At 41.7% G+C, this 27,603-nt stretch overlaps 1 protein-coding gene across 1 annotated transcript; it reads right to left on the bottom strand.

Annotated features, from left to right (window-relative positions):
- Window positions 1–540: 540 nt before the first annotated feature.
- On the bottom strand, window positions 541–27,342 carry TADA2A (transcriptional adaptor 2A). The gene is made up of 16 exons (XM_054008199.1): window positions 27,259–27,342; window positions 25,212–25,947; window positions 24,089–24,195; window positions 23,340–23,399; window positions 21,992–22,083; window positions 20,670–20,827; window positions 20,054–20,142; window positions 18,673–18,745; window positions 11,048–11,111; window positions 9,100–9,143; window positions 8,160–8,270; window positions 6,327–6,398; window positions 5,570–5,702; window positions 4,694–4,737; window positions 2,789–2,862; window positions 541–1,026 (listed from the first exon to the last, which is right to left on the bottom strand). The coding sequence occupies exons 2-16, from the start codon at window positions 25,234–25,236 to the stop codon at window positions 841–843; spliced, it is 1,332 nt and encodes a 443-aa protein (XP_053864174.1). The 5' UTR covers window positions 25,237–25,947; window positions 27,259–27,342; the 3' UTR covers window positions 541–840.
- Between the last annotated feature and the right edge of the window lie 261 nt (window positions 27,343–27,603).

Here is a 27,603-nt window from a genome sequence, read left to right as displayed (position 1 = left end):
GATATTTTGGTGAATGGAGGAGCTCCGGTATCGATCAGGGGCAGTATATGGTTTGTGTGTGTTTTGAAAAAGGGCTGCTTCTGGCGGAAACATCCACTCTTCCCTTTGGGATTGTGCAACAAAAAATGAGATTTAAGTCTAAGAATTGCCTGTAGCTTGACTTGTCACCAAATAATGAGTGTACTAAGCTTTTTAAAAACAACAACACTGGAGTGGGGGTCTCTGACTCTTGCTGTGATATGCGCTAATACATATAAATGTACTTCCTAATGTGACTTTCCCTCCTCCTTCCACATTAGAATTTTAAAAAGCAAACCCTTGCAAACGCTATATTTATACCGTCAAGCACGTGCTCTTCTGAAAACCAACACAATTTCCCAAAAGAGTGAGAGAGGGGGAGGGGATTAGTTTCTAAACCCCTTCACCCACACAAACTACAAATGAGAATTGTTTTTAGGGGTTGCAGTTCTGTTCTTAACTTACAGTGCTAGCAGAATCAAGTCCCATGGTTCTCTTTATAGCTACAAAAGGTGTTAGAAATGAATGCCTACTCACATTTAATATTAGCTTATATGGCACACAACTCTTTTGGAAGTACATGGCAGCATAATACTGACAACAGGAGTGTTTATACAGCAGAGTCAAAAGAAAACTAGACCAAGAAATGTCAGTATTCAGACAATTTGACGAAGTTCCCTACTTTTTACCAAAAAAAAAAAAAAATAAAAATAAAAACAGAAGTGTCCTTGATTCAACAAAGTTTAAAAACTTTCAGTACTGTCAGAGCTACTTCAAAGCCATCTCCACATTTCACTCGTGCCAGGGCTTCTACATGTGTCTTTAGGCTTTGGTGATGTATCCTTCTCTGATCAGGAAGTCATAGATTTTCCTGGTTTTATTCACATCGATCTTGATGAGTGCTCTAGCCTGGGCTAATCTCAAGCCTCCTTGCTTGTTACACTCGTTCACTAAAGCAGCTTTATATTCTAAATAGGCTCCAGGGACCAATCTCACCATCTGACAGAGCTGGAAGACAAAGGTAAAGTTAATAAACGTTAACATCTGCCACACTCGCTCGTCTTGCAATCCCTGGGATGGGGGAGGAAGGAATGACGACCAAAAACACACTTATTTTCTCCTGGGGGGTGGAAAAAATGGCAATTACAAGTGAGTCCAACCCGCAAGTAATAAGAGGAAGAGTTTGCTGAGAAGAGGGCTCTCCTGTTGGTTGCTGTTTTAGAAAGCATTCTTTACTGACAATACACTAGGGAGATGAGTGAGAACCTAATATTGCAGACGTGTGTTAGCATCCTGCGTGGGTGGTGTTCTGTGCAGACCAAGGCAAGTGCACATGCCGAAGAGACTCACAACCACCAGTTCAGCATATTGGACAAATGCCAGACAGGGCTTCTGTCTATTAATCCCCTACAGACGACGGCTTTTTAATTTTTTTAAATACCCTTTTATAAAAGCGGCTATACAAACAGCACTTGCCCTCTAGCAGTTTAGGGCAGGAAATAGTGCAGAGTGGACATTATGCATTTGACAACAACTGAGCTTATTAAGGTGACAATCTCTAGTCTCTCCTGCAGACTGAAAATATTGATTCCAAAAAGCTCTCAGGTTCTGTTTGACAGGAAAGTTCCCATGTGGCTCTCAAATATGGGCTTTCCCCTCAGTTCCGGGCTGTAAGGGTACCAGTGGAGATGCTGACTGCCTCTTTCTTTTTAATAATGAAGTGCTCAGTGACTGAACCCCATTGACAGAAATCAGCTGAGACACAAGGTCTCAATAAGAGAGACCTTCTCTGAACTCTGCAGACAAGGAAATCCGACTTCCCTGTAAGCTAATGCCCGGGCAAAATTATTTGTATGCTGAATGGAGCCAAAAATGCCACATCCACTGGTGAAGTTGTGATCTGATTTTTCACAAGTGCTAGATACAATGAATGGAAAACACAGTTGATTGCTGTGGCGGAAAGGGAATCTAAAATTCATCTAGTGCACATCAGATGTACTGACATTTGCTCCTTGGTAGAATAGGTGGTGAGATAAAGACCTGGTTGCTACTGTCTTCCTCCAAGTCAAGACCATCATCTTCCATTTCAAAGATTAGTAGATGCGATTCCCATCAACCTTCCAGTGCTGTTTTTAATTAGCCAGATAAGTCAGTCTCTCATATAGGAATTGGGAGATGAACTATAGTATTCTATATGGTACTAGGCCAAGTTAACAAACAGTCTCTTAAAGAAGGCCAAATTCTGCTCTTTGAAACGTGCAGCTCTCACTGATGTTACTAGGAGCCTAGTATGCACATCCAAGGGCAGAAATTTGGACAAAGCACAAAAAAGCAAGAATGAACTGTTTCATCTTCCATTGATCATCACGGTGTTATAACTCAACTTCGGTAGGTTTGGCCTAATACGGTTGACTGAGGTTTGGTCCTTTGGTCTGAGCTGGCTGAACTATTGAAAAAAAACATTGTTAGGAGCAAGTGATGGTTCCTGTTGGGCCCTCAAAGAAATCCTCAGCCAATTTTAAAGCAAACATTCATTAAGAAAACGTTGCTCTCATAAAACCAGAGTGGAGTAAGGGACATCACACTCTGCACATTATAATGTAACAACTTCCCCAAGCTTCTTGCACTACAGTAAACCCATTTGCTAGATCTACATAATATAGCTCATAAAGGCTCACAAGGTTAAGACAGCTCAACAAGACAGCGTCCGAAGATAAATAGCTACATGGTGGTGGTCTGTCTTCCCATTCATTTCAACTCCTCTCCTTACCTCTTTCTCCTTCTCGTTAAGTTTCTCTGTGCCTGGGAGACCCGTGAGGTTCAGTGGGGGGGCGCTCCGTCTACCTATGGAAATAAGGAAAGCATTGTTCACAGCCTACGATGCTAGTTCGGAGGCTGCAGTTTCTCCAGATGTTTTGTCTCAAAAGGCAGACATCGATGATGTTAACCCAGTAAAATCCAAGCGTTTGTGGTCAGCTCTTTAGGGCTCAACTTCAAAGCTGCACTAGTTTAACTAAAGACATGGTGTTTTCAATTGATTAAGTTAAAATTCCTGTGTGAACACTTAACTAACCTTTTTAAAGATAGGATTTGCAAGGGATCAACTTCAGCTAAAATGACATTAGCCAAGTTTAAATAGAATAAACAGCATTTTACACCTGTTTAGCTAAACTGACTCATACTTTTAGCTAAATCAGTGCAACTTTGTATGTAGACTGGCTTTACTGTGTGCAGTTCTACAGTTCACAGCAGGCGTGAAACAGGAATTTTGTAGGAAACTGCCAGGATTGTTATCTTTTTACTGATAAGTGCAATGATCTATTTTTCCCACCTAATAGTGCAATATGTCTAAAGTGTAACTGCAAATGAATGCCCACTGGAAACAAAGCAGCCAGATGGAAAATTTCCAAAAGAAGCAGTTGAAATGCTAAGCAAAAATACAGTATCTGCCACTATTTGCAGTGTTGGTCCCAGGGTATCAGACAGACCAGGTAGATGAGGTAGTATCTTTTATTGGACCATCTTCTGTTAGTGAAAGAGGTAAGCTTGCTACTCCGAGCTGCGTTTCACGTCAGACTGTAGATCAGTTTCTGCAGTTATATATATGGAAGGGGGACAGCAGAAAGAGTTAAGGGCTAAATTTTCAGAGACTTTTGGTGCCTAAAGAAGCATACAGGTGCCTAGTAGATTTTCAGAAGTGCCTATGTGGGATTTCAGCTCCAATCGATATCACCAATGTGGGTATTGATATGAGTGTACATGATGGAATTTCCTTACAAACCAAGATAGTCACAGAAATGCTGTATGTGATCATGTAATTAAAGACAGTACCATACCACGTATGCACAAGGGGATTGAATTATGGTTGCATGGGTAACCTTAATTTTGGCATGTTCTAACTTCTGAGTGCTTGACTTTGCAACCTTAATATTTGTGTGTCATTCATATATAAACTCCTCACATCTGCACACTGATAGGTTTGTCATGCACACTTCACTCTGACATGCGAAGAGACCCAGAAGCAGCTCCACATGACTGCAAGGAAAGGACAGAACATCTTTACCATCTTTTAAACCAACCCTGAATCTTGTTGCAGTGTAATCTGAAAAAAACTCTTCTCTTTTCCCTGGCCACACTCAATAACGCAGCTATAAAGCCTGATTCTATCTATATAGCCAGAAGGACCTAGAAATTCAGCAACAACCCACTGACTGCATCCAGAATGACTTGTGAGTTATAGACAGCGTTGACTTTTACTGTACTTGGGGATGAGGGTTGCGGATGGACAATTCTGTATTCAAGCAAGAGAGGCCACTCTCCTGAACTAACAGACTAGTGTCACTGATGCATGGTAGAGTCTACACAACACTTAGGAGGTAGTGTAGACATAGCCACCGTCGGCAAAATTTATGTTGCTCAGGAGGGTGAATATTCCACACCCTTCAGCGATGCAGTTATACAGACCTAGCCCCTAGCGTAGAAGCCCTCCCATTGACATAGCTATTGCCTTTCGGGGAGGCAGAATACCCACGCTGCCAGGAACTCTCGTCGGCGTAGGTAGCATCTTCACTCGCTTCTGCACCACTGCAGGGCTGTAAGTGTAGACAAGCTGTGAATGTTCATGTAGACAAGCCCTTAGGGCTTTTATTATAGCTCCATCATAGAAAATAATTACCTGAATTTGAAGCAACTGGCATTGTGGGACTCAGGCCAGAATCACTGCAAGGAAATGAAATGTCAAATTAACTATGCATTGTATAAGAACAGCTGCAAAAATTGGCCCCTATGCTACTTCTTCCCATCTTGTAACAACTGGAACATCCAACTTGCATAACCCAGAGATGAAGCTTAGCAACTTACATATATTAGCCTGATCCTTGAAGTCAAAGGGATTTCCATGTGCGCAGCACTTTCCAGTACTGGCCCAGGAATAAAAACCAAAGATAGAGACTAGTGGGGAAAAAAAGGGACGCTAGATTTCTGTTGATGAAGACTGAACTGTACCCAGCAGGAGATAAAGGGAAAGTACAGCCTTTTCTCTAGACTATATTCTTAGACAGTACAGGATGCAAGTTGTACAGGATACACGTGTCCTTCCTGTGCATTGTAGGTTTTGTTCACAGCCCCAGTTTAGTTTAGATGGCATATTGATAAAGCTGCTGCCGCTAAGATCACACTGCCAGAAAGGACATCAAATGCCATCTGTGTTCTCATTAATACCCCTAAGGGAAGACCCTTGTTTCCTGCAATGGATTTAAAGATAGCAGTTCAGTTCGCATTGAGATAGATAATGTGGTCAAGTTTTCTCAGAAAAAATCAGAATGCGGGTTACGGAACACTTTATGAACCCTACCTAGTCTCTCTTTGTTTGACACTTAAGCACTATTTCCATCACTTAGGGCTTTTTTAAAATTTCTATGAATTAGAGACTATTCTCCTCTGCCCCCATACTAATGTGGGAAACACATTTGTTACTGCCAATAGAAAGAAATGTTGAATCTTTCCAATTAAAGTTGTGCATGGAAAAGGCCTAATCTTACTGTAACCGTACATGTCAGCTTGTCGACTGAGCCATTGCTGGCAGGCGCTGCTGTCCTGGATGTACTGGAGGACTTCGGAAAGCATCGTGCGCTTTAGGCGCTCCTCCTCTCGCGTCTTCTTGAGGTGATCGTAAGTTCTTGCACCTACAGCAAACATGCATCACGTTCTGACGGACTGTGCTGAACCAGAATTCTCAGCCTGCTGTTCCCTTACTTCAATAGCTAGGAAATGAATTGTCCCCTAATATTGGGCCAGATTCTGCTACCCTTATTCAAGTGAGTGCAAATTATTTCAGTGGAAGTATTTGTGGAGTCACGTGAGGGTGTCAGGGTTATATTTAATTTCAGGGCAAAAATAAGTTACTATAAAAAAAAAAAATCTCATTCAGCCCCAGAAGTGTGATTTAAAGTCTGATTCCTTCCTTCACATTCTTCACCTGTTGGTCGATACAGTGCAGCTGCCCTGTCCCCCGCATGGAAAGCATTTATGGCTACTGAGCTACCATACTAGTGCTTTGATAGCTTTTTGGAGTGATGACTATGTTGAGCTTTGCTCAATGGTGCGTTCACCAGGCTATCCATCAACTCAAAATAGTTCTAAAAAAAACTCCACTGCTCTCCTGATGCATTATTAATAGAAGACTCTCTTAGCTAAAGAGTGTGTCAAACACATTTAAAAAAAAAAAATCTTCTCATTTAACACATCCTAAATGTAGCTTAAGCATCCTTCACTATCCTAATAGGCTGAATAATCTCCCATGTACTTACTACAGAAGTTAGTGATTCCTGCCGTCCTGTATTCCTGTAGACGCTTTATTTCCCTTCGCAGTTCAAATTCCACTGTTTTTTCCCCAACAGTAAAGAGCAGAGGAATCCAAAAAGAACAAATGTGGGTAAAATGCTGTTGTTAGTGAACATTGCTGCACATTCCTCACTCGTCGTCAGTTCAGTTACTAAAGTGTATAGCCACAGATAATATTAACTTTTTTGTACTTGCCCATCTGTGATCTTGAGCAAGCAGAACCTACAAATTACTGGACGTGGTATGATATAATCTGATCGCAATTCGGATTTATTTTGTAAGACCACTTCTAGATTGTTTGTGCAGCGAAGCTATTTTAGCTTCAGGCTCAGGGAATTCTTCCGCCCTGCTATCGATGAGCCAAATGATGCTACTCTGTGGGACTTTTATAAGACACTTTACAAACATTAACAATCCCCACAACACAGTTAGTTAAGTAGGAATATCCCGAGTTTACAGGAAGAGAAATTGTATAGAGAATGTAGGGTCTGATTTTGTTCTCGCTGACATCAGCAAGAGCAGAACTGAACCCTAAGTAACTCTGGTCACAGAGGGACTCTGTACATACCGAGATTGGAACATTACAGACCTGAGGTTTTCAAATGATTCCTCTCTACGGGGGGGGGAGGGGGGGCCAATGTTTGGAAAGCTATCCTGTGTTTGTTTTCCTTGTTTTAAAGTCCCTAGCTATATGCCTTGTGGACCTCTTACATTATCCTACGTTGTCACTGATCCATGATTTTAATTACTCGACTGTCTTAAGATTTTCCCTGGCTTGGATCCCCTTTCTCTGTGGTCAGTTCAGTAGTGCAGTTAACCTAACTTTGCCCTTTATCTCTAGTTCGGGGATACTTATTAACTCGAGATTTAATTATACAGCTTCCTAGTACCAGTTAGTTTACAATAAACAAAAAGTTTTTTTGCCTTAAATTAGTGAATCTATATTGCTCAGGAGCCTTATGTAATTAACGTGTATCCCTGGCTATGTCGAAGGGGGCTCAGATTAAATAAAAAGGCCTCCCTCTGGCTAGTAAGACAATGGGACTAGGTGCTGGAGTCAGTACCACCCAAAAGGAGTAAAGATTTCTAGGGTTAGACCCTAGCTCAGTATCTGGCTGTGTCATGAAATGCAGCCACATCTGGCGTGGAACAGGACAGCTGGTCACATGTTGCTTTGTGCTTGCTAATGAAGAGTAATTTCCCCCCCAACAAAGCCACAGAATTTAGGTAAGCAGGATGCAATTACCCGCACTGGAATTTGACCAGGACACGCGGCAATGCACTTTATAATTATGCAAAAAGAATTTGGACAATTAGATGATGGAACAGTTTGAAACCATTTAAGGTGAGGCGCTTAATAGAGGCTGTGCTGTATAGTTACGTCCTAGCTGAGACAGCACACATGTACTTTATGGAATATACAATTAACCGCTGACTTAACCCCAATATTAACTTAGGTCATAGGTATTTTACTCATTCTATGGTATAGCATGGCAGTGCACGAACAGTGATCTTGTCACAAAGAGGAAGGACTGTAGTATTTAATTATCTGACATATCCAACAATACACTCAAATATAACTCAATGGACAATGAACCAATAAGAGCTGAGGATTATTTAGTATACCCACCCAGGGCCATATTTATTTTATCTGAGGTAGATGGGTGGGAGAGGAGGAAAACCTGTACAGTATCTATTTAGAGAAGGCCATTGACAACTAATATAACAATCTGTCACCCACTTAAATGCTTACTTTCACTGAACAGATTAAACATGAACAAAATCAATAAAACACCTACGTGCATGGCTTTCAATGAACTTGTCATGCTCCACTGGGCCTAAAATTCTTGCAAACCGTCGCATTGTTTCATAAAGGTCTTGGACCTCCTTTGGGTATCGTCTCTCCAGAACTGCAATAAAAGAAAAATAGGGACCTCTGTGAGCACTATCTTTATACTGGGCAGGGGAATTGGGATAGCTAGGCATTTTGTGGGGGGAGAAGAATCCTCTTCATATGGTAACTGCTAATAGTTCCCTTCACATGATACAAGTTTGTACCATGGTAGGGACAAATGCTTTAAAAAAAGGCAAATCTACACATGTAGCCAAAATTCCCACTGGTTGTAACTGACATGGTGGTAAAATATGCCCCTGGATCCTAATCCCCACTAAAAATTGTACTGGTGTTGCTACCAGGGCAGCTGACCTGGTGGAATTTTTTTTTCATTAAAATTCCCTAGTGTAGACAGGGCCTCTGTGTTGTAAAGAGGCCCGGTCAGATTGTGGCCCCGAGGTAGTATTGTAATTCTAGCAATACTTCCTCAAACCAAGTCACGTGTCATGATCATAACAATTTTTTTTTTAAAAGGACCTTTAAAGCCATGAGTTAACATCACATCTGATATTACTTTTAATGGAGAGAGGGAACATAAATCCCACCAATAAAAGACTAAAGGAATCTGAACAGGTCACCATAATCTGTACCCACCGTATGGGTCCAAGTTTGATATTCTCCCCATGATGACAAAATTACAAACAAAGTGACAAAGAATGCTATGGTGCCCGCAACATGCAATTCTAAGTCCTAATGTATGATAACTAGGTGTTGATTGACAATATCTTGGACATAGTATGCGTAAACCATTTTATAATGTACACTGCAAATATCCAGCATTTAAAGTTTCTCTTTAACTTTGGCTTAAAGCCATTTTAAAACAAAAAGCTGTATTTAGTACTTACTCTGAAATTTTCTGAGGTTGATGAGGCCATGGTCTCTTATAATTCTATCATTAAAAAAGAAATAGTAGTAATAAGTAAGAACTCATTTATTAGTGAACAAACGTCAAAGGGATTCTGGTAATATTTATACAATTTTACCCAAGTTCTAACTCTATAAACGGGGAATACATGATATTTTATAAACTATTAGTCAGCACAAGTTTGGGATAGCTATGTTCGTTACCATGAGTCCAATCGGCAGGGCTCAAAAAGAGCTATAACCTCTTAAAAAGATCTAAAATAGCTTCTCTAAACCCAAATGTCATGTCTCTTGAATGTCTTATGTCTTGCCCAGCCAAAGCTAAAAGCAAGTCCCATGCTTGATTTTCAGCCAGCTTGATTTAAAAAACAAAACAACAAAATGGCTGTTTTAAAGCCGCTCATGAGATTAGGATGTTAGACTAGCCCCAAGGAAATGAGTTAATGGGCAGAGGATAGGTGAGATGGTCACAGGGCTCTGCAATTATCACATGGATATTGCTTGTGTGTGTGGTTATTTTATTAACACACAACTTTTGAGAGAGAGAGAGAGAGCACACGCTCGCTTTTTGAGTAACTTTGTTAGGCAAGGTGGTGGCTGAACTTATATGAAATGTATTACTTCCTCTCTCTATTTACATAAACTGCACAAGTGTTTTTCCATCCCAAGTAGAACAGGATTTAATAGGCGTTGTGACAGTGACGTTAGCAGTTTTATGTTCTCTTAGGGTTTTGTCCTGCCTGGTCTATTAAAAACTTAACAGCCACTGACACCAATGTGCTTTACACAATTATAGGGTTTAAGACACCTTTTTTTTTAATAAGACACACTGTGTATCATCATGTAGTTTATGCCACATATACATATTTTTTTAATTGGGAGAAGGAAGGGCAGGTCTAATTGAGTCTCCTTCTCTTTCAACTACCCTTCAAAATAACATGTTGTGTTGACCTTTTATTCTGGGAGGAGGGATGGACAAGTTTTGCTCCAAAGTTGTTAATCATCTTGGCCCCGGCAGTAAAAGGATGAATAACTTACAAAAAACTGGTCAAAGTATTTGAAAGATTTAATGAATAATTCTAGAGTCATAAAATTTGTTGAATAAAGTATTCAAACTTTATTTAACCGCCTCATATTAGCAACACATAGTTATCTGTATTATGTGTCCTCAGACACTTAGGAAAAGAGGCTCTAGTGTACTAACCATCATGATGCGAGCATATCTATGGAAAGGGATTGGGTTTAGTAAGAGTAGGAGACTGGGAGTCAGGCCTCCTAAACCAGGGTCTAAGTACGCCTGGCCCCCTGACAGCATGGTGATTAGAGAAGGGAGCTGACTTAGGACTGCTGGTTTCTACATCTGGATCTACCACTAACTCGCTGAGACGTCATTTAATCTCAGGGTCCCACTCTACAAAATGGGTAGATTATCTCACAGGGATGCTGAAGGGTTAATTATTTATAAATTGCTTTGAGATGCTTGTATTGAAAGTACTCAACTGGTGAAATTCACCACTGCGCATATGGCGAGCACAAGGCCTATAAGTCGCTTCTGCCTTGTTTTGACATCTTACAGGGAAGTTTAAGGTGTGTAGAAGCTTGTGCAGATCCTTTAGCCAGGAGGAATTTCACCAATATGTACAAATTAGTTCTGTTGTGTGTGAATCTGCATACTTCCTAGTCTGCTGAAGTGTTAAATTCTCCTGCTGAGAGCCATGTGACTGATCTGTACTCTGTGCACATAGGGAAGGCAGAATAGCAGAGTTGAGATCTGCTCTAATAGGAGAAATTTCCCTCAGTATTAGGTTTTTGGGATCCTTCTGGAAGGTGCTAGTTAAAATCAATTACACTTAATATCAGGATAGTATTACTGCACATAACACCGTGAATATTGAAGCTCTGGACTACAATCACTGGTTGAGAACTCACTTTTTTCTCCTCTGCCTTTCCTTTAACCTGGAGTGATAGATATCTACAACTGCAATCTTCAAAGCTGCCAAGTATAGAAAGGAAGATCAGAAAAACAGATTAATCACATACGAGATTATCACACCAGGCTTCTCCCCAGATCCCCCAAAAACCTGTGTTCATCACAGCTTGAAAAGGCCCACTTCACTTGTACGAAGCAGGCTGGCTGCCTTTGCTTCAAGATGTTAAAAATTCTTAGCCCAAAGTTACTATCTTACTATTGATATTAAGGATTTTTTGTTTTTCGCAAAAGGGAAAACATTTTGCCCTTTATACTTCCCTGAAAAGCAAATGGTTAGGCTTAATATTTGATAGGTTTTCTTTGGAGAAGGACTAGCCTGCAGAGAAATAAGGAAGGGGATTAAAAGAATGCCAAGAGCTAAAAAGACTGAGATCTGAATCGAGATAATTCAGAGTAGACTTTGCTGAGACTCTCAGAAATTACCTAGAAGATTTTTAGCTGGTTAACTTTTTTTTTATATATTTTGCTATCAACCAAAAGAGACCCAAGAGGGCAGTTCTCAACAAGTACGGAGAAAACTTGCTTGTTGTTAGAAACCATCTCTTTCTATAAGAAATTGTCTAAAATTCTTCTGGCTAATCCACCTATAGATTCTGCAACTCATTTTCACAGATACACTGAGGTTAATACATTTTCTTGGCACATTCTGGAGAGAGCAGATAAAGAAGACACCCAGCTCTTCCACTAGGACTAGCTTCATAATTCTGTTAAATAATTCAAAGACCCATCTTGCTAAATAAGCCGTGTGTGTTGATTTCTGGATTGGATTTTTCTCTCAGTGTTACTTATTTTAATATTTTCCCAGAAAGAAAAGGCTTAAGATTCTACAATGGATTTATAGTCTGCAGAGACAACATGCAAATCTGTGAAACCAAGCAAGAGTATTTCTCCCTCCACCTCAATACACTGTATGAACAGATGTATCCAAAGTGTAGCAGAGCCAGAAACATGGTCCATGCATGACCATCCTCTCCCTGTTGCTGCAGGATAAAGACAAGTGCAGTTTATTAATGGAGAGTCAAATCAATTAGCAATTAATCTAGCAATGAAGAGGCAGGCTGCAGTAAGTATAGCTGTGGGAATTTACTTGATATTTTAAAATATACCATATGTATATTTATGTGTAAATTACATGTGGCTCCTAGTCTCCAGGCAAATGGCCAGTGTAGCCCTCTGTGCCATAAGGTTTAGCCGTCCCTCTTTATTGGAAACCCGAAAGGGTTGGGGTGTGAGCTCAGAAGCCAGTTCTAAGTTCATTTGATGTTCCTTTTTATTTATGTAGCATCTTCAGGATAATGTATTTTGACTTATGTGAAATCAGTGTCCAAATTAAAGTCTGACAAGCTAAAATCCCGATGTCTTAGAACCTTTATCTGATACAGAATCTGGATGCAACAGATTACTAAATCATAGCAATAGGAAAGCTATAATGTCCTTGTTCTTTTTAACATAGGGCGATGGGAAGACATGGTGTATATTTAAATATAGATTTGCTTGGGTTTCTTAGCCCAGCAACAAGGCAGTATTAACAAATTCTCTATTCCTTGCTTAGATTCAGGGAGAGAAGAATGAGAAATGTAGTAAGTTAGATATGAATGAAATACCTTACCAAGTACAGGAATCACTGCCAATGTATATAAAACCTTTGTATTTTTAAGGCTCCCAAAAGCTAAGCTGCCATATTATTTTCTGGGATTTGTGTGGGAAGAACGTTGAGTAGACAGAGATTGCATTGGAGAAACTCTATAAATACCACCAGTAATTGGTCACCTGCAACTGGAGGATTGTATTTCTGACACTTTCACTTGAATTTAAAGTGTTCTGAAAGAAATTATGATTGATTGGGTAGGGGAGTGAACATTTACCAGAGCAAATGAAGGAAAAAAATGGCTCTCTCACACAGAGAAAATTCACATTCATTGCAGTCGTCTTTTCTTTATTGACACATTCACATAGAAACAACTGATTACAAGATCTGGAATGCATGAATAACCCAGTCTACTACTATGCTACATGCTGCATGGTAATGAGAAAAGAGATGCTACGAGAATTAAAATGATCTGCCTGTTTTTCCCCTTGGAGAATGCTGGAGAGACAGCTGTTGACCTTATGACGAAGGAAATCCAAGGTGATGTCACAGTCAAAGTGTCCATTATGGGAAAAGATAAGAAATGATCAGTATAGCTTCCAATAATAGGCAAGGCTATTTCCTCCACTTTGAAACCAAAAAAACTGTGCACGTGCTAGCGTATATCCAAATATAGTTTGCCCTACCCTTCCAATTCCCTTCTCTAACAGCATCTGCTCTGCAGAAACCTGAGTGGCAGTGAAAGACAGACATGTTTCAGGCCAACTAATCCACTAGTTGGCATCGCTCATCCATACAATCGGAAGAATGTAAATTAATTTATGTAATTCCCAGTGTGCTCCTGGCTTTGTAGGCACACATTAGATATAATCCAAACTCACCCCTTCCCAGAGGAGAGAAAAATCTTACGGAATCTATTTTAGACAGCTGTAGCAGAGCCTCCTCTAGGGCTGTCTCAGGAATAAACATTGTGTAGTGTTTTAAAAACAGTATGTTTAAAAGGACATTGCCAGGTTTCATAGAATCATAGAATCATAGAATATCAGAGTTGGAAGGGACCTCAAGAGGTCATCTAGTCCAACCCCCTGCTCAAAGCAGGACCAATTCCCAGCTAAATCATCCCAGCCAGGGCTTTGTCAAGCCGGGCCTTAAAAACCTCCAAGGAAGGAGACTCCACCACCTCCCTAGGTAACGCATTCCAGTGTTTCACCACCCTCCTAGTGAAATAGTTTTTCCTGATATCCAACCTGGACCTCCCCCACTGCAGCTTGAGACCATTGCTCCTTGTTCTGTCATCTGCCACCACTGAGAACAGCCGAGCTCCATCCTCTTTGGAACCCCCCTTCAGGTAGTTGAAGGCTGCTATCAAATCCCCCCTCATTCTTCTCTTCTGGAGACTAAACAATCCCAGTTCTCTCAGCCTCTCCTCATAAGTCATGTGCTCCAGACCCCTAATCATTTTTGTTGCCCTCCGCTGGACTCTTTCCAATTTTTCCACATCCTTCTTGTAGTGTGGGGACCAAAACTGGACACAGTATTCCAGATGAGGCCTCACCATTGTCGAATAAAGGGGAACGATCACGTTCCTCGATCTGCTGGCAATGCCCCTACTTATACAGCCCAAAATGCCGTTAGCCTTCTTGGCAACAAGAGCACACTGTTGACTCATATCCAGCTTCTCGTCCACTGTGACCCCTAGGTCCTTTTCAGCAGAACTGCTACCTAGCCATTCGGTCCCTAGTCTGTAGCAGTGCATGGGATTCTTCCGTCCTAAGTGCAGGACTCTGCACTTGTCCTTGTTGAACCTCATCTGGTTTTTTTCTGCCCAATCCTCTAATTTGTCTAGGTCCCTCTGTATCCGATCCCTACCCTCTAGTGTATCTACCACGCCTCCTAGTTTAGTGTCATCTGCAAACTTGCTGAGAGTGCAGTCCACACCATCCTCCAGATCATTAATAAAGATATTAAACAAAACCGGCCCCAGGACCGACCCTTGGGGCACTCCACTTGAAACCGGCTGCCAACTAGACATGGAGCCATTGATCACTACCCGTTGAGCCCGACGATCTAGCCAGCTTTCTATCCACCTTACAGTCCATTCATCCAGCCCATACTTCTTTAACTTGGTGGCAAGAATACTGTGGGAGACAGTATCAAAAGCTTTGCTAAAGTCAAGAAATAACACATCCACTGCTTTCCCCTCATCCACAGAGCCAGTTATCTCATCATAGAAGGCAATTAGGTTAGTCAGGCACGACTTCCCCTTCGTGAATCCATGCTGACTATTCCTGATCACTTTCCTCTCCTCTAAATGTTTCATAATTGATTCCTTGAGGACCTGCTCCATGATTTTTCCAGGGACTGAGGTGAGGCTGACTGGCCTGTAGTTCCCCGGATCCTCCTTCTTCCCTTTTTTAAAGATGGGCACTACATTAGCCTTTTTCCAGTCATCTGGGACCTCCCCCGATCGCCATGAGTTTTCAAAAATAATGGCTAATGGCTATGCAATCTCACCCGCCAACTCCTTTAGCACCCTCGGATGCAGCGCATCCGGCCCCATGGACTTGTGCACGTCCAGTTTTTCTAAATAGTCCCGAACCACTTCTTTCTCCACAGAGGGTTGGCCACCTTCTCCCCATGCTGTACTGCCCAGTGCAGCAATCTGGGAGCTGACCTTGTGCGTGAAGACAGAGGCAAAAAAATCATTGAGTACATTAGCTTTTTCCACATCCTCGGTCACTAGGTTGCCTCCCTCATTCAGTAAGGGGCCCACACTTTCCTTGATTTTCTTCTTGTTGCTAACATACCTGAAGAAACCCTTCTTGTTACTCTTAACATCTCTTGCTAACTGCAACTCCAAGAGTGATTTGGCCTTCCTGATTTCACTCCTGCACGCCTGAGCAATATTTTTATACTCCTCCCTGGTCATTTGTCCAATCTTCCACTCCTTATAAGCCTCTTTTTTGCGTTTAAGATCAGCAAGGATTACACTGTTTAGCCAAGCTGGTCGCCTGCCATATTTACTATTCTTTCTACACATCGGGATGGTTTGTTCCTGCAACCTCAATAAGGATTCTTTAAAATACAGCCAGCATGTCACACGTTTTCACGCCAGCACAATCAGACTTTTAGTCTATATCTAATCCCTTCTTCAAAGTCTGCAGACAGCCTTGGTAAAATGCTTCCTGATGTTAAAAGTAAAAATCTTTTTTTGGGGAGGGGGTAGGAGAAAGTCTGGATGAGGATTAACACTATAATTCAGTCTCTAATAAAAACTCAGTTTCTAAGATTTTTCAAAAGCCCCTGATTGAATTACAGATTGGTAATGATTTGTTTCTTTCATTCTATCCATTATACTATATTTAATTGCGATATCAATTATCGACCTGCACACACTTACCAACTTACATGTGCTGCACACAAAGAGTTAACCGTAATAATGTAGTTCACGCTGCTCCTGAAGCCATCTTGTCAGCTTCAAGAAGTCAAAGTGAAGGATACAGATGACCCCGGGTGGTAAGAAGCTGGATGACTCAGCAATCACAAGCATTCTGTGCTCCTGATAAAAGACATTTGGGAGTCTAGATGCCTTATGTTAAACTGCATTTCTCTTTCTTGTGGGAGTAGTGAGAAACTGTGTAGAGCAATGCAAGGAAATATAATTAGGATGAAATTAAAGGGACAGGGGTCAGGTAGCTTAGACCTGAAAGAGAAGATGACCATAAAACGAATCTGCCCAGTTCATTTTCATTGTCTAATCGGAGTGAATTTCCCGAAGCAAGACGTAGAAAGTAAATTAGATTTCAAAAATTCATTTTTAACACAATGGTTATGGTAGGAACACGGAGGAAAACGTTTGGCTTTCTTAAAAAAAACCAAAACAAATGTAGGCTAAATGTTAGGGAGGAAAAATTCCTATCTGTGAGAACTCTTTGTGAGATCCTCATCCCTGTGCTAGTCCCCTTTATGCTGAGTAAGAGGGCTGGAGCCTTTTGAAGAAACCCTAAGTACCCCAGGTGTGGCTGATAGAGTACAGCTGCCTATCCTGGCCCTTCTCACAAGCCCCAGTGAAGATGGTATGCCAGGAGGAGGAGCTGGGAGCAGGAGTGACATATTGGGACAAGCTGCAGGAATTCCAGGCAGTGCTGTGGCTCACAAGACAACCAGGGGAGACTGTCATAACTTAGGCCTCTGGTACGTTGGAGGACTTCTCCTGCCCCCAGAACAGCCAAGGACTGGGAGAGTACAAAGATGGCTTGCAGTCTCCTTATCCACTCTCCTCCACTGGGCTCTGAGTTCTGTGCTGTACCTCTTTGAGGGATATCTTAAATAGCTAATGTTGGGGGAGGAGAAGAGAGCATGCAATTGATGTGGAAGATTGTGTCGGTAACCTGGTAAGTGTGAATAGCAAATGTATGAATAGGCTAAAATAGATGAATTAGCGAACAGAACCAGGACACTATTTATTTATTTGCTTGCTTTTCGATTAGCCAGGAGTTAATGGAGGAAACAAGAGCAGCTGTATTTACGCATAATTTCTTTCCACACGTGTTTAAAGAGGAAGAACTTTTTTGTCAGAGAGATCATGTTGAACCTCTGCACAATGCACACTAGTCAGTGACTTCCCGAGGTAAGCTTTATAAAGGAATGAGAGGCTGATTTATAATGCAGACAAACTGTTGCTATTCCAAGATTATAGTTTACAGATGGAAATATTTCCTGGGACTCAAGAGAAGGTTTAAAGATTACAACACCATGTTCTCTGCTGTGTCCTGCTAAACTTCACACTGAAATTTGGAATGACTGGGCTATGTGGAACTGGAGTTTCCTCTGTGACTCCAAGAAACACTAAGGCTTTCATGGTCAGGGTTACATAAAGAATGAAAACCTGCCCCCCAATAATTAGATGGAGAACTCTGAAATGTGAGCACGGTACTGTTGAATATTCAACATGTTTACAAATGACAGAGACCAGAAATCCTCTTTCCCCCAAGGATTTAAATCTAATTCAATTCTAATACTTCCTTTTGTTTGGTACCAATTAGGCAAAACTTATTCGCAGAATTTCAGTGAACTCTTATTAGAAGCTCTTCTCTGAACAATATTAGAAGCTGTGAGAGTAATCCTCCTTTTCATGGAGAGGAAAAGGAAATCTTTATATTCAACTATGCCAATGCAGTTCAGTGTATTCACTTGGCTGAACAAAGATCACAATATCTCAAGAGCATATTTTGAACTCACTGCACAGGGCTTAATCTGCGCACCACCTACTGTTGCCTATATCAATACCACCTTGCTAGCAGATTTCACAAACTAAGCAGGATTAGGACAGGTGGGAAGACTTTCAAGCAACACCTAGATTCAACGGGAAGTGGTATTAGTAATTCACTAGATGGCACTGTTGCATCTAAGTCAGTACTGAAGCAATGCAACAGCATGGTGTTAGCTGACACTGTGTTGCATGAGGTGCTACCTTTCAGATCAGGGTAAAATCCAGGCTCTGACCTCTTAAGATCCATGACTGTATCATAGTTCTTTACACAGATATTCTAGAGAAGATGCCTGTAACCTGGCAAAACTCTAGCTCTGGTAATACCATATGCCTACCCAAATTCTCCCTGCAGTTTCTATTGGATATAGTATTCCTGACTTCCTTTCCCAAAGGGAGGTAAGATGTAGTTGGGCCTTATTAAAATGTTCCACCTTATAGTTGGCTACATTTCAGTGGTAGGTAAGGCAATCTCTTTAGAGTAAATGTATCCTGTACACCCCTGGTTAAAGTTATGGCAGGAGCACTGGATTGAAATACACTATAGAAATGCAAGTGTTATACCCAGCACACACAATTGAGAGAATTCTATTAAAATTGAAACTTTACCCCCAAAACCCATATGTGCAGAAAAATCAATTGAACAACGTTGACCAGGCATTTTGAGACGCCACTTTCAAACATTCTTCCCAAGACATGGGACTTACCATGTAAAATGTCTGAATCATCTTCCACAAAATCTATATCTCTCAAATCCCATTCAGCATAGTTGTCAAACTCCTGTTCAAAGAAGACCAACAAGTGCTCACTAGTTAATTCTAGGAACCTTGATAACTCACTGGAGCAGATGACAGAGCTGAAGAATACTGAAAATAGAGATATTTACTAAAGACCATTCCCTCCCCACAAAAAAAAGTCAAGTTAAGCATGGCTTTACAAGACTACATCCTTATGCAAGGTACACACCAGATGGAAAAACCCTACTGGGGTTTTAATTAGTGGAAGAATAATCTACTGCACCAATGACTGTAGCAGAAATACACAAGCATCCAAGTTGAGTACAATTTAAATAGATCATCATCTACCAGGTAACTGCCATTGCTCCTATTCTGTGTGGGAAAATTCTGCGCAAAAATTGAAAAATAACATGGGCCAATGGGGGCTGTGCCTGCTTATTTTAGGATTGACTTTATCCTGGTATGTTAATTATGACATTAGTGATCACTGAATGAATAGAAGCTTGCTTTGTAAGAGGACTTTGTAACCATGGGCCTGATCAAAAGAAACTGAAAGCAACAGGAGCCTTCTTGTGAACTTCAATTAGGTTTGAATCAGGTCAAATGCATGTGTCTCTAGGGAAAGTAAACTAAAAATAAGCTGCCCCCTTTTGTTGAGCATCTCATTCACACATCTAGCCTTCTTGCATGAGAGTCATTCATTAGCAGACTTTTGGTAATGCTAATGGCATGCCTTACAACGCTTATTCACAAAGTCACGGTTAGCTGCTTCTCAGGCCCTTTAATACACCTCTCTGATTATAAATGGAACCCCCTAAAGTAAGAGCTGCAGAAAAGAAGAATGAGGGGGGATTTGATAGCTGCTTTCAACTACCTGAAAAGGGGTTCCAAAGAGGATGGATCTAGACTGTTCTCAGTGGTATCAGATGACAGAACAAGGAGTAATGGTCTCAAGTTGCAGTGGGGGAGGTTTAGGTTGGATATTAGGAAAAACTTTTTCACTAGGAGGGTGGTGAAGCACTGGAATGGGTTACCTAGGGAGGTGGTGGAATCTCCTTCCTCAGAGGTTTTTAAGGTCAGGCTTGACGAAGCTCTGACTGGGATGATTTAGTGGGGGATTGGTCCTGCTTTGAGCAGGGGGTTGGACTAGATGACCTCCTGAGGTCCCTTCCAACGCTGATATTCTAGGATTCTAAGGTCATGGCTATCCTTGGCTTTATCATCCAATCCCCTCATTTCCTTTAATACTTTTTATATGGATATTAAAGAAAATCTGTAGATAGAATGAGTGAGTGTGTGTATGTGTCCCTAATCGGTAGCAACAACAAAATAAGACAAGAGAGATTTCTACCTCAATAAAGTCAGCTCTAGCTGGCATGTACCCAGCCATGTCCCTGGAGAGCAAGGAATCAAAGGTAGGTCGTGGAGGATCATCAGCAGCTGAAAAAAATATGGGTTTTAGTTGCTGTGGATATTTTAATTTGACATGTAATTGCAAAACAGACTGCAGTTTTAGAAAAGAGTATTCCCTTTTCAGGTGCAGGAGGAATTTGTTTAGCTAAGACAGCCTTATTATTTAGTAATTCGGATGGGTAAAAGTGCTGAGTCCATTGGGATAAGGTGAGGTACACTACGTTCCTCAGAGAATCCTCTGTCCATAATGTTGACCAGGAGCATTTTTGGGGGGTTCACTTTCTTGGGTTCAACATCAGGTGACTTCATTCCCTCACTCTCCCACAATGCACCTAATGGAGTGCAGTATATTTTATGTACCAAAAGGCTTGGTCTGGTATATGGAAAATCCTATTCTTAAATATTCTATGGTGATCCACAGACCAAATATTACTCTCCTTTCTGAGTAAAAGCAAAGTACACACCCTTCTCCAAGGTTCAATCAATTCTCTGAATATTTTATCTTGGAGACTGTGCAAAGAAATCCAGTGTCCATCCCTACGGTGGATACTTACGGTGGAATGGAATGGCCGTGTCAGCGTTTTGTGCCTCTTCTGCCTGCTTCAAGTTCAGCAACGTAGATGCAAACAAGGGATTGTTGATGAAGTGTTTCATATAATGTTTCTCACACTCCTCCTTTGCTTTTGTGCACATCTGATTGGCCACGTCCTGCCTAAGGAGGGGAAAATCCCACAGAAATTGGCTGATTTTTCACTAATGGAAAAAAGAATTATTTAAAGAGAGCTTGGTATGTTCAGCCTAGCAAAATGAAGGCTGAGGGGGGAATATGATGTAGTTATAGAAAGTAAATAGCAGGGATGGAGAAGAGCTATTTAAGCTAAAGGATAATATTGGCACAAGAATATATGAACTGGCTATGAATAAATGTAGGTTGGAAATTTAGATGATGGTTTCTAACCATCAGAGGAGCAAAGTTCTGTAATAGCCTTCCACTACGCGTAGTGGGAGCAGACAACCTAACTAGTTTTAAGAAGGAGCTTGATAAAACTTTATGGGATTATCTGAGCGGGTTGCCTGCAATAACAGGACTGGACTCGATGACCCAGTCCTTTATCCTATGTTCTAAATGGAAATTCGAATAGGTTTTCCAATTTAATTTTGTCTGCAATTATATTCATGAGACCTCATGTTGTTCTGTTTAAAGCAGAGCCTGGAGTTCTGTTAACTTTACAATCTGTCTGTTAAGAATGGACCACATCTTAATACAGGCATCGTCTTGTGAATGGGAAGGGAGATGGCTCCCAATTGCAAGCATGATCTCCTCTAATTTGCAAAAGCCTAACTACAATTATTTGAATACAGACTAATACCAGAAAAGTAATTATCTTTAATGTGATATAGCAGCTGGAAACAAGAAGAGCCAGCACCATGTGACCAGCCAGCTCTCAGCTGACCACAAGCTTTATGGACCATCTGGGTGCCACAGACCACAGTTTGCGAACCTTTGTCTTAAGGCAGTTTACATATGAGTAAACTGAGGCAGGGTGAAATTAAAAGCCTGATCGTGCTAGATGTCAAGCGCCCTCAAATTCCAATGACTTCTGTGGGAGTTGAGGGAGTTCTGCACCTAATCTCTCAGGATTAAAGTCAGCTTCAGTGCCTTCCTCAATGTCACACACAGTCAGTGGTAGAGCTGGGAACGGACCTCTTGATCTTTCATTCCTCCACACTAATGGTTAGATTGGACTCTCACCCATGAGGAATATGCTATGTTGTGTGCCAGAATATTCAGCACTCAGATCCTAACCCAAAGCTCTCAGAAGTCAATGGAAAGACTTGATTTCAATGGGCTTTGGTTCAGGCACTAAATTCTCACCAGTTTCCAAATCCACAGTCCATCACGGCCTCTAGAAGTGCCATTTCCTCCTGAGCTGTCCAGCTGGGATCCAGAACAGGAAAATCTGACGTCTGGAGAGAAAAAAGAACAAATCTCAGGGTCCCTCTCTGTATAGATCACCACCTACAGAATCAATGAAATTCTGCTGCTATCTGGCAGTAAGAGCTCAAGCTGCTTTGGTACTGACCATTTAAAAGCTTCACTTTGTCCCAAGGCAGTTTTATATCAATACGCCATCTCCCATAATTACTGCTAGTTTGTGAAACTGTCATTATAGAGTCAAGTATCAGAGGGGTAGCCGTGTTAGTCTGAATCTGTAAAAAGCAACAGAGGGTCCTGTGGCACCTTTGAGACTAACAGAAGTACTGGGAGCATAAGCTTTCGTGGGTAAGAACCTCACTTCTTCAGATGCAAGCCTGAAGAAGTGCATTTGAAGACTTGCATCTGAAGAAGTGAGGTTCTTACCCACGAAACCTTATGCTCCCAGTACTTCTGTTAGTCTCAAAGGTGCCACAGGACCCTCTGTTGTCATTATAGAAGCTCTAAATACAGCAACATTTAATGTATCTACCAGTTGTAATTCAAAAAAGTATAGTGTCATGAAATGAAATCTAAATTGTTTTTTAAAAGAAATTTCTTTAAACTTTTTCACTGGGGGAGGGAGGAAGTAATTTGTCCATATGATAAAATAACTGTCTACCAATTTTTCTAATGAAAGCCTGTGAGCCATATATGGACAATAAAACACAAATTAAAAAACCTTTGCATCATTCCATATAGTATTAGATATGGATATTTTTTCTTTAATTTTAGTAAGAACATAAGAGCTGCCATACTGGTCAGACTATGGTCTATCTTGCCCCATATCCTGTCTCTGACAGCAGACAGTACTAGAGCTTCAGGGGCAGTGTACAGAGCCACCCATCTTCCACTCAGTTTCTGGTAGTTCGAGTTTAGAATCACCCTGAGCACGGGATTGTATCCTGATTATCTTGGCTAATATCCAGTTCTTTCTTTGAACCTAGTTATACTTTTGGCCATCACAACATCCCATGGCAATGAATTCCATAGGTTAGTTGTGGGTTGTGTGAAATAAGTACCTCCTCTTGTTTGGATTAAACCTGCTGCTTATAATTTCATTGGATGACCCTAAATTAAAAAAAAAAAATCTGCTGCTGGGTTAGATTTCTGACAGTTATAAAACTCTGAAAACGAGGTTGTGTATCCAACAGACTTTTAATGTGAGATTAGTAAACATGGGTCTAACTTCTGTAAAAGGATAACAAAACCCAAGATGAAGAAAGATAAATTTAAATTGTATACTTACCATGATTTCATAAGTATGATCGCTCTGGTGTTTCTTATACTCAAATCCTCGTGTGAAACACTGCAAAATAAAAGATTAAAACCATGTTACTTTCCTGCCTCTTCCTTGAGAATACATTTAAGTTCTGTTCTGGGTTTTTTTATTGTGCACTAACTAACAAAAATCGTCCACTTTATAGATAAAAGTGGATTTTTATAGTGATTTAGTCCCCTCTACACACAAAAATCCCAATTTGAGTTAATCTGTTGTTGGACTGTTTTCACAGTGGCTCATTCCAGAGGACAGAGCACAGACATTTATATGCAGAAAAGTACTAGAAGAATAACATTTCCCTTTAGTTAAAGGAAGAAATAACTTGTCACCCATCTTTCCCAGTTTAATACTATATTGAGGATGGTTCCCACTATGTACTGCAATTTAAAAGGAATTCCGCTTAGATAAGACCTGAGATATAAAAGGTATGGTCTATCTGTGTAGACCACTGCACCATGTCTTTCTCTCTGTGTGTCCATGGGTGCCTAATCAAAGACTTCCTTCACCTGCTCATGCTGAATTCCACATTTCTCCCACTCTCCAACATTTTCTCTACCATTTCCCTGTCTCTGAGCAAATATCTGTCAGATGAACATGAGTTGATATGAGACGGACTAGCAACTAAAAGGTGATAGGCAATGGTTTATCATTTAGAAATAGCTTTGATGACCTGGTTCTCAACAAGGCATACACTTCCACTTTTACACTCAGCTTACCTGCAAACACAGGAGAAAGGGAGGAGGCCCACATTCTGCACATTTGATGTACGGTTCCATGAGGTAGGAAGAGCAGCCTCGGCAAGGCGGTTTATCAAAAGGGTCATCTATGAAATCAACAAGAAAATATGCTGAAGGAAACTGAATGCAACACAAGCATGATATTATTGTTTATGCAATCATCCATAACCACTAGAACCTTGTATTTTTAAAATAAAGTTAGCAGTGTATCTACATCCTGTGTGGTCTCTTCAGTTGATATTACATTTTTAAAAATAAACTGTTTAGGCAATAAGAGTTTACATGTTACAGCTGATGTAACCCTTTCTTCTCTAATGCAGTTTCAGCTTCCTCAACTATCTGTTGGAAGTTCTTCGTCCAACTTCAGCTGCTAAAGAGATCCTCACCTTGACATCTTCCCAGAGATGGTGAAATTATAGATCATCACTTGGGCCGGATGCTGTGATGTGCTGGGCGTCTTAAACTTATGCAATCAAAGTCTATCCTATTGAAATCTATGAATACTATCCTGCGGAAATGCAAGCAGCACGGACTGGAAGACCAAAGAGGTCCTTTCTAACTCTAGTATCTATGATTCAGTGCTTCTGAAAGCTGGTTAAATCACAGACCAGGAGACCAAAGTAATATATTTATCTAGGGAGACTGCACAGCACAGGAAGTGGCAGCTGTCCCATCTGTTTGCCCCCCAAACAACCTAAAACAATAGTCTGTCGGGGCGAGAAAGGTGTTCTGTTTCTATAGCCAATTCAAGCCTTGGCCTCTCTAAGTTTGTCAAGAAGGGAGTTAATAAATGTTGTGTAGTGGTGGGTGGGTTTCTTTGTGACAGATTTATTCAGTGGGATATTTATATTTTATTTAAAACTTTATTTAAATATAAACAATTAGGATACTTAATTTGTTTATTCAACTAGACTATTTCCATTACCAATCCTCTGATCCTCTGAGGGCCCCCATCAAATTATCTTATGACTGTTCTGGGGCAAAAACCATCGCATGGATCAAAATACCCTATTTCTCAACAACCCTCATTGGAGGATAAAGCCTTCAAGCGAGGGCAGATGTTTTTAAGACCTCTCTGTAAAGCTCTATTTATTGTACTTACTGCTGAAGGAGGCCAGGCGCTCCATCCTGCTCACACGGTTGTGTTCTTCTTCAGGACAGCAATAAAAGCACCCCTCCTTGTACAACACTCTTCAGTGTAACACGAACACCTGCTAATGTGTCTACCAGGGTACCATCCAATCGAAAGAGAGCAGGCTGTTATACAGCCCCTAGAACAGATAAGCTCCTCTAAGATTGTACCAACTACTCAAGCAAAAGGGCTCTCAGTCATTGCAACAAAGATCATTTGACGTGGCTGAAAGTCTGTTCTCCACAGGTGAGAGAAGAAACCAAATGCAGAAAAATACAATTCATAGTATTAAGAAATCTGGAGCTCCAGGATCATCACTTATCTGAAGAGAAGACTGATGTGACTCCAGTAAAGGTGGTGATTGCCAAGTAACCGTAACATCATGAATTTTGAGTACTTTGCTATAAGATGTCCTTCATTAGCTCTGCAGAACCAAGAGCTGGGCCTTTACGGTTTTATATATTTGTACTAGGCAGATTTAGCCTTTTCCTCACTGCTTATTTGTGATTAAAAAAAGAGTCCTTGAAGTCCTGAGAGTTGAAAACAGAAATTTCCTTCACGGAGTAGCGAAAGTTTCCTCTAGGAGCATGGTCATCACAGCTAAGTTAGTGGACTTTATAGAACCGATAACTGCTTTTAAGAGCTGTGAGCTGGCTGGCTGTGTATTCTCCCCTTCTTGTGCAACAGTGCCAGGACAACTATATTCCTGTCAGAAAAGAAAATAAATAATTTAATTCAAGGATCTAACTGCTTTACAAACATTAACTAATGCACCCGGCAATGAATTCTGTTAGAGAGGTCAGTATGGTGGTCATAAATAGTATCTCCAATTTACTAATAAGGAAACTAAGGCCAAGGAAGTGAAGTGACCTGCCCAAAGTCACAGATCAAACCAGTCATAAACCAGGGAGCAGAGTCCAGACTCTGTTCTAGCTATTGGATCACACTTCAGATCAAAGTTCCCAGAAGAGAGCAGGACAGCCATCAAGTAAGGTACAATTTTGTTAGTAACAGAAACTTGTTACTTGAATCTAGTTTAATTAAAACTGATTCCCCCCAAGAATCTATAATGTAAATTTCATTGTGTGAAACATTTAAAATGTATCAGTACCAACCAACAAAAACACCCAATGGAGGATTGCAATAGAAATGTATGTTAGAATAGAGGGCTACTGAAATTAGGTGTAAGGTAAGGACCTTTTCAACTCTATGCAACTATGGGGAAGAGAAAGGGGGTATTCTAGTCAAGTGTTTCTCAATCTTTTTGATATTAGGAACCTGCTTGCTGCCTTCCTAAACTGTGCCAGGGAGATCTCAGGGACCAGAGCCACAGACCAGTTGTTGAGAAACACTGCTTCAGTTCAGCATGATGAATATTATTCTCCTACTCCTGGTTCCGGAATAGGTGCAGTTCTTGGTAAATTATCAGCAGTGCAAAAGAGAACAAGGTTGATACCAAGGCACTTCCACCGCACTAATACCAATGACGGTTCAACAGCCTCTCTGACGAAGCTTTGTTTCATGGATCTACCTTAGGGTTTTATAGGGCCGTCCATCACCCTAGTATCTGATTGCCTGCCATGGAAAATCAAAGTCCCTAGTGGTCTTCCTGGAGTTTCTGAGCTCCATCCACCCCTCCAGAACAAAAGACCCCGACCCCACCCCCCCAAGAACCAAAAGGGACCCTACTGCCCAAGCCCTCATCCCCCAGAATCAATGGGACCCCCCCAAAGACACCCCTAGCCAAAAACCCCGCCCCCCCAAACAGACCCCGCCCCTGAGAGCCCTGCGGCTGTGGTTTACCTCAGCGCCCCCTAACGGAGCAACAGGGGATGCGCGCCCCCGGCGGCGCGCGCTCCCACCACCAGAGCGCGCATCTGGGGTGGCCGGGAGCGCGCAGCCACCCCTTGTCTAGACTCGCCCTCCCCCCACTCCCCACTTGGTATCTCCCTGCTTCCCCCCGTAGCCACATGGTCTCTCCCGCGGCTCCCGACCCGCTTTGCCCCCAGCCCTTTACCTCACGCCGGCTTCGCCCAGGCCCCGACCCCGACTCCTCCGCTCCCGTCCCAGCGGCCGTCCCCACGTGCTCAGGCTCGGCGCGGCGGGAACGCGTACGTGCGCGCCCACGGGGCGGGAGGGGGTGAGGCTGCTGGCGCCCGCACGCCACGTGTTTGTGACTTTGGGTCGCGCCGCAGGAGGGTGAAGGGGGGGCGAGTTGTGGGGTTTGGGGGCGCAGCGCAAGGGGGTGGGAGGGGGAGGAGTTGGGGGTTTGGGGGCACAGTGCAAGGGGGCGGGAGGGGGAGGAGTTGGGGGTTTGGGGGCACAGCGCAAAGGGGTGGGAGGGGGAGGAGTTGTGGGGTTT

Source organism: Malaclemys terrapin, chromosome 18 (assembly GCF_027887155.1).
Source record: "Malaclemys terrapin pileata isolate rMalTer1 chromosome 18, rMalTer1.hap1, whole genome shotgun sequence".
Lineage (NCBI taxonomy): Eukaryota > Metazoa > Chordata > Testudines > Emydidae > Malaclemys > Malaclemys terrapin.
Note: the sequence above shows the minus strand (reverse complement) of the source record. Positions and strands in the feature narration are given on the sequence as shown.

Coding starts and splice junctions, on each gene's coding strand:
- TADA2A (XM_054008199.1), bottom strand. CDS start 25,236: ATGGAGCGCCTGGCCTCCTTCAGCA. Junction 24,196..25,211: donor GCGCCTGGCCTCCTTCAGCA/GTAAGTACAATA, acceptor TTGATTTCATAG/ATGACCCTTTTGATAAACCG. Junction 22,084..23,339: donor ATCATACTTATGAAATCATG/GTAAGTATACAA, acceptor TTTTCTCTCCAG/ACGTCAGATTTTCCTGTTCT.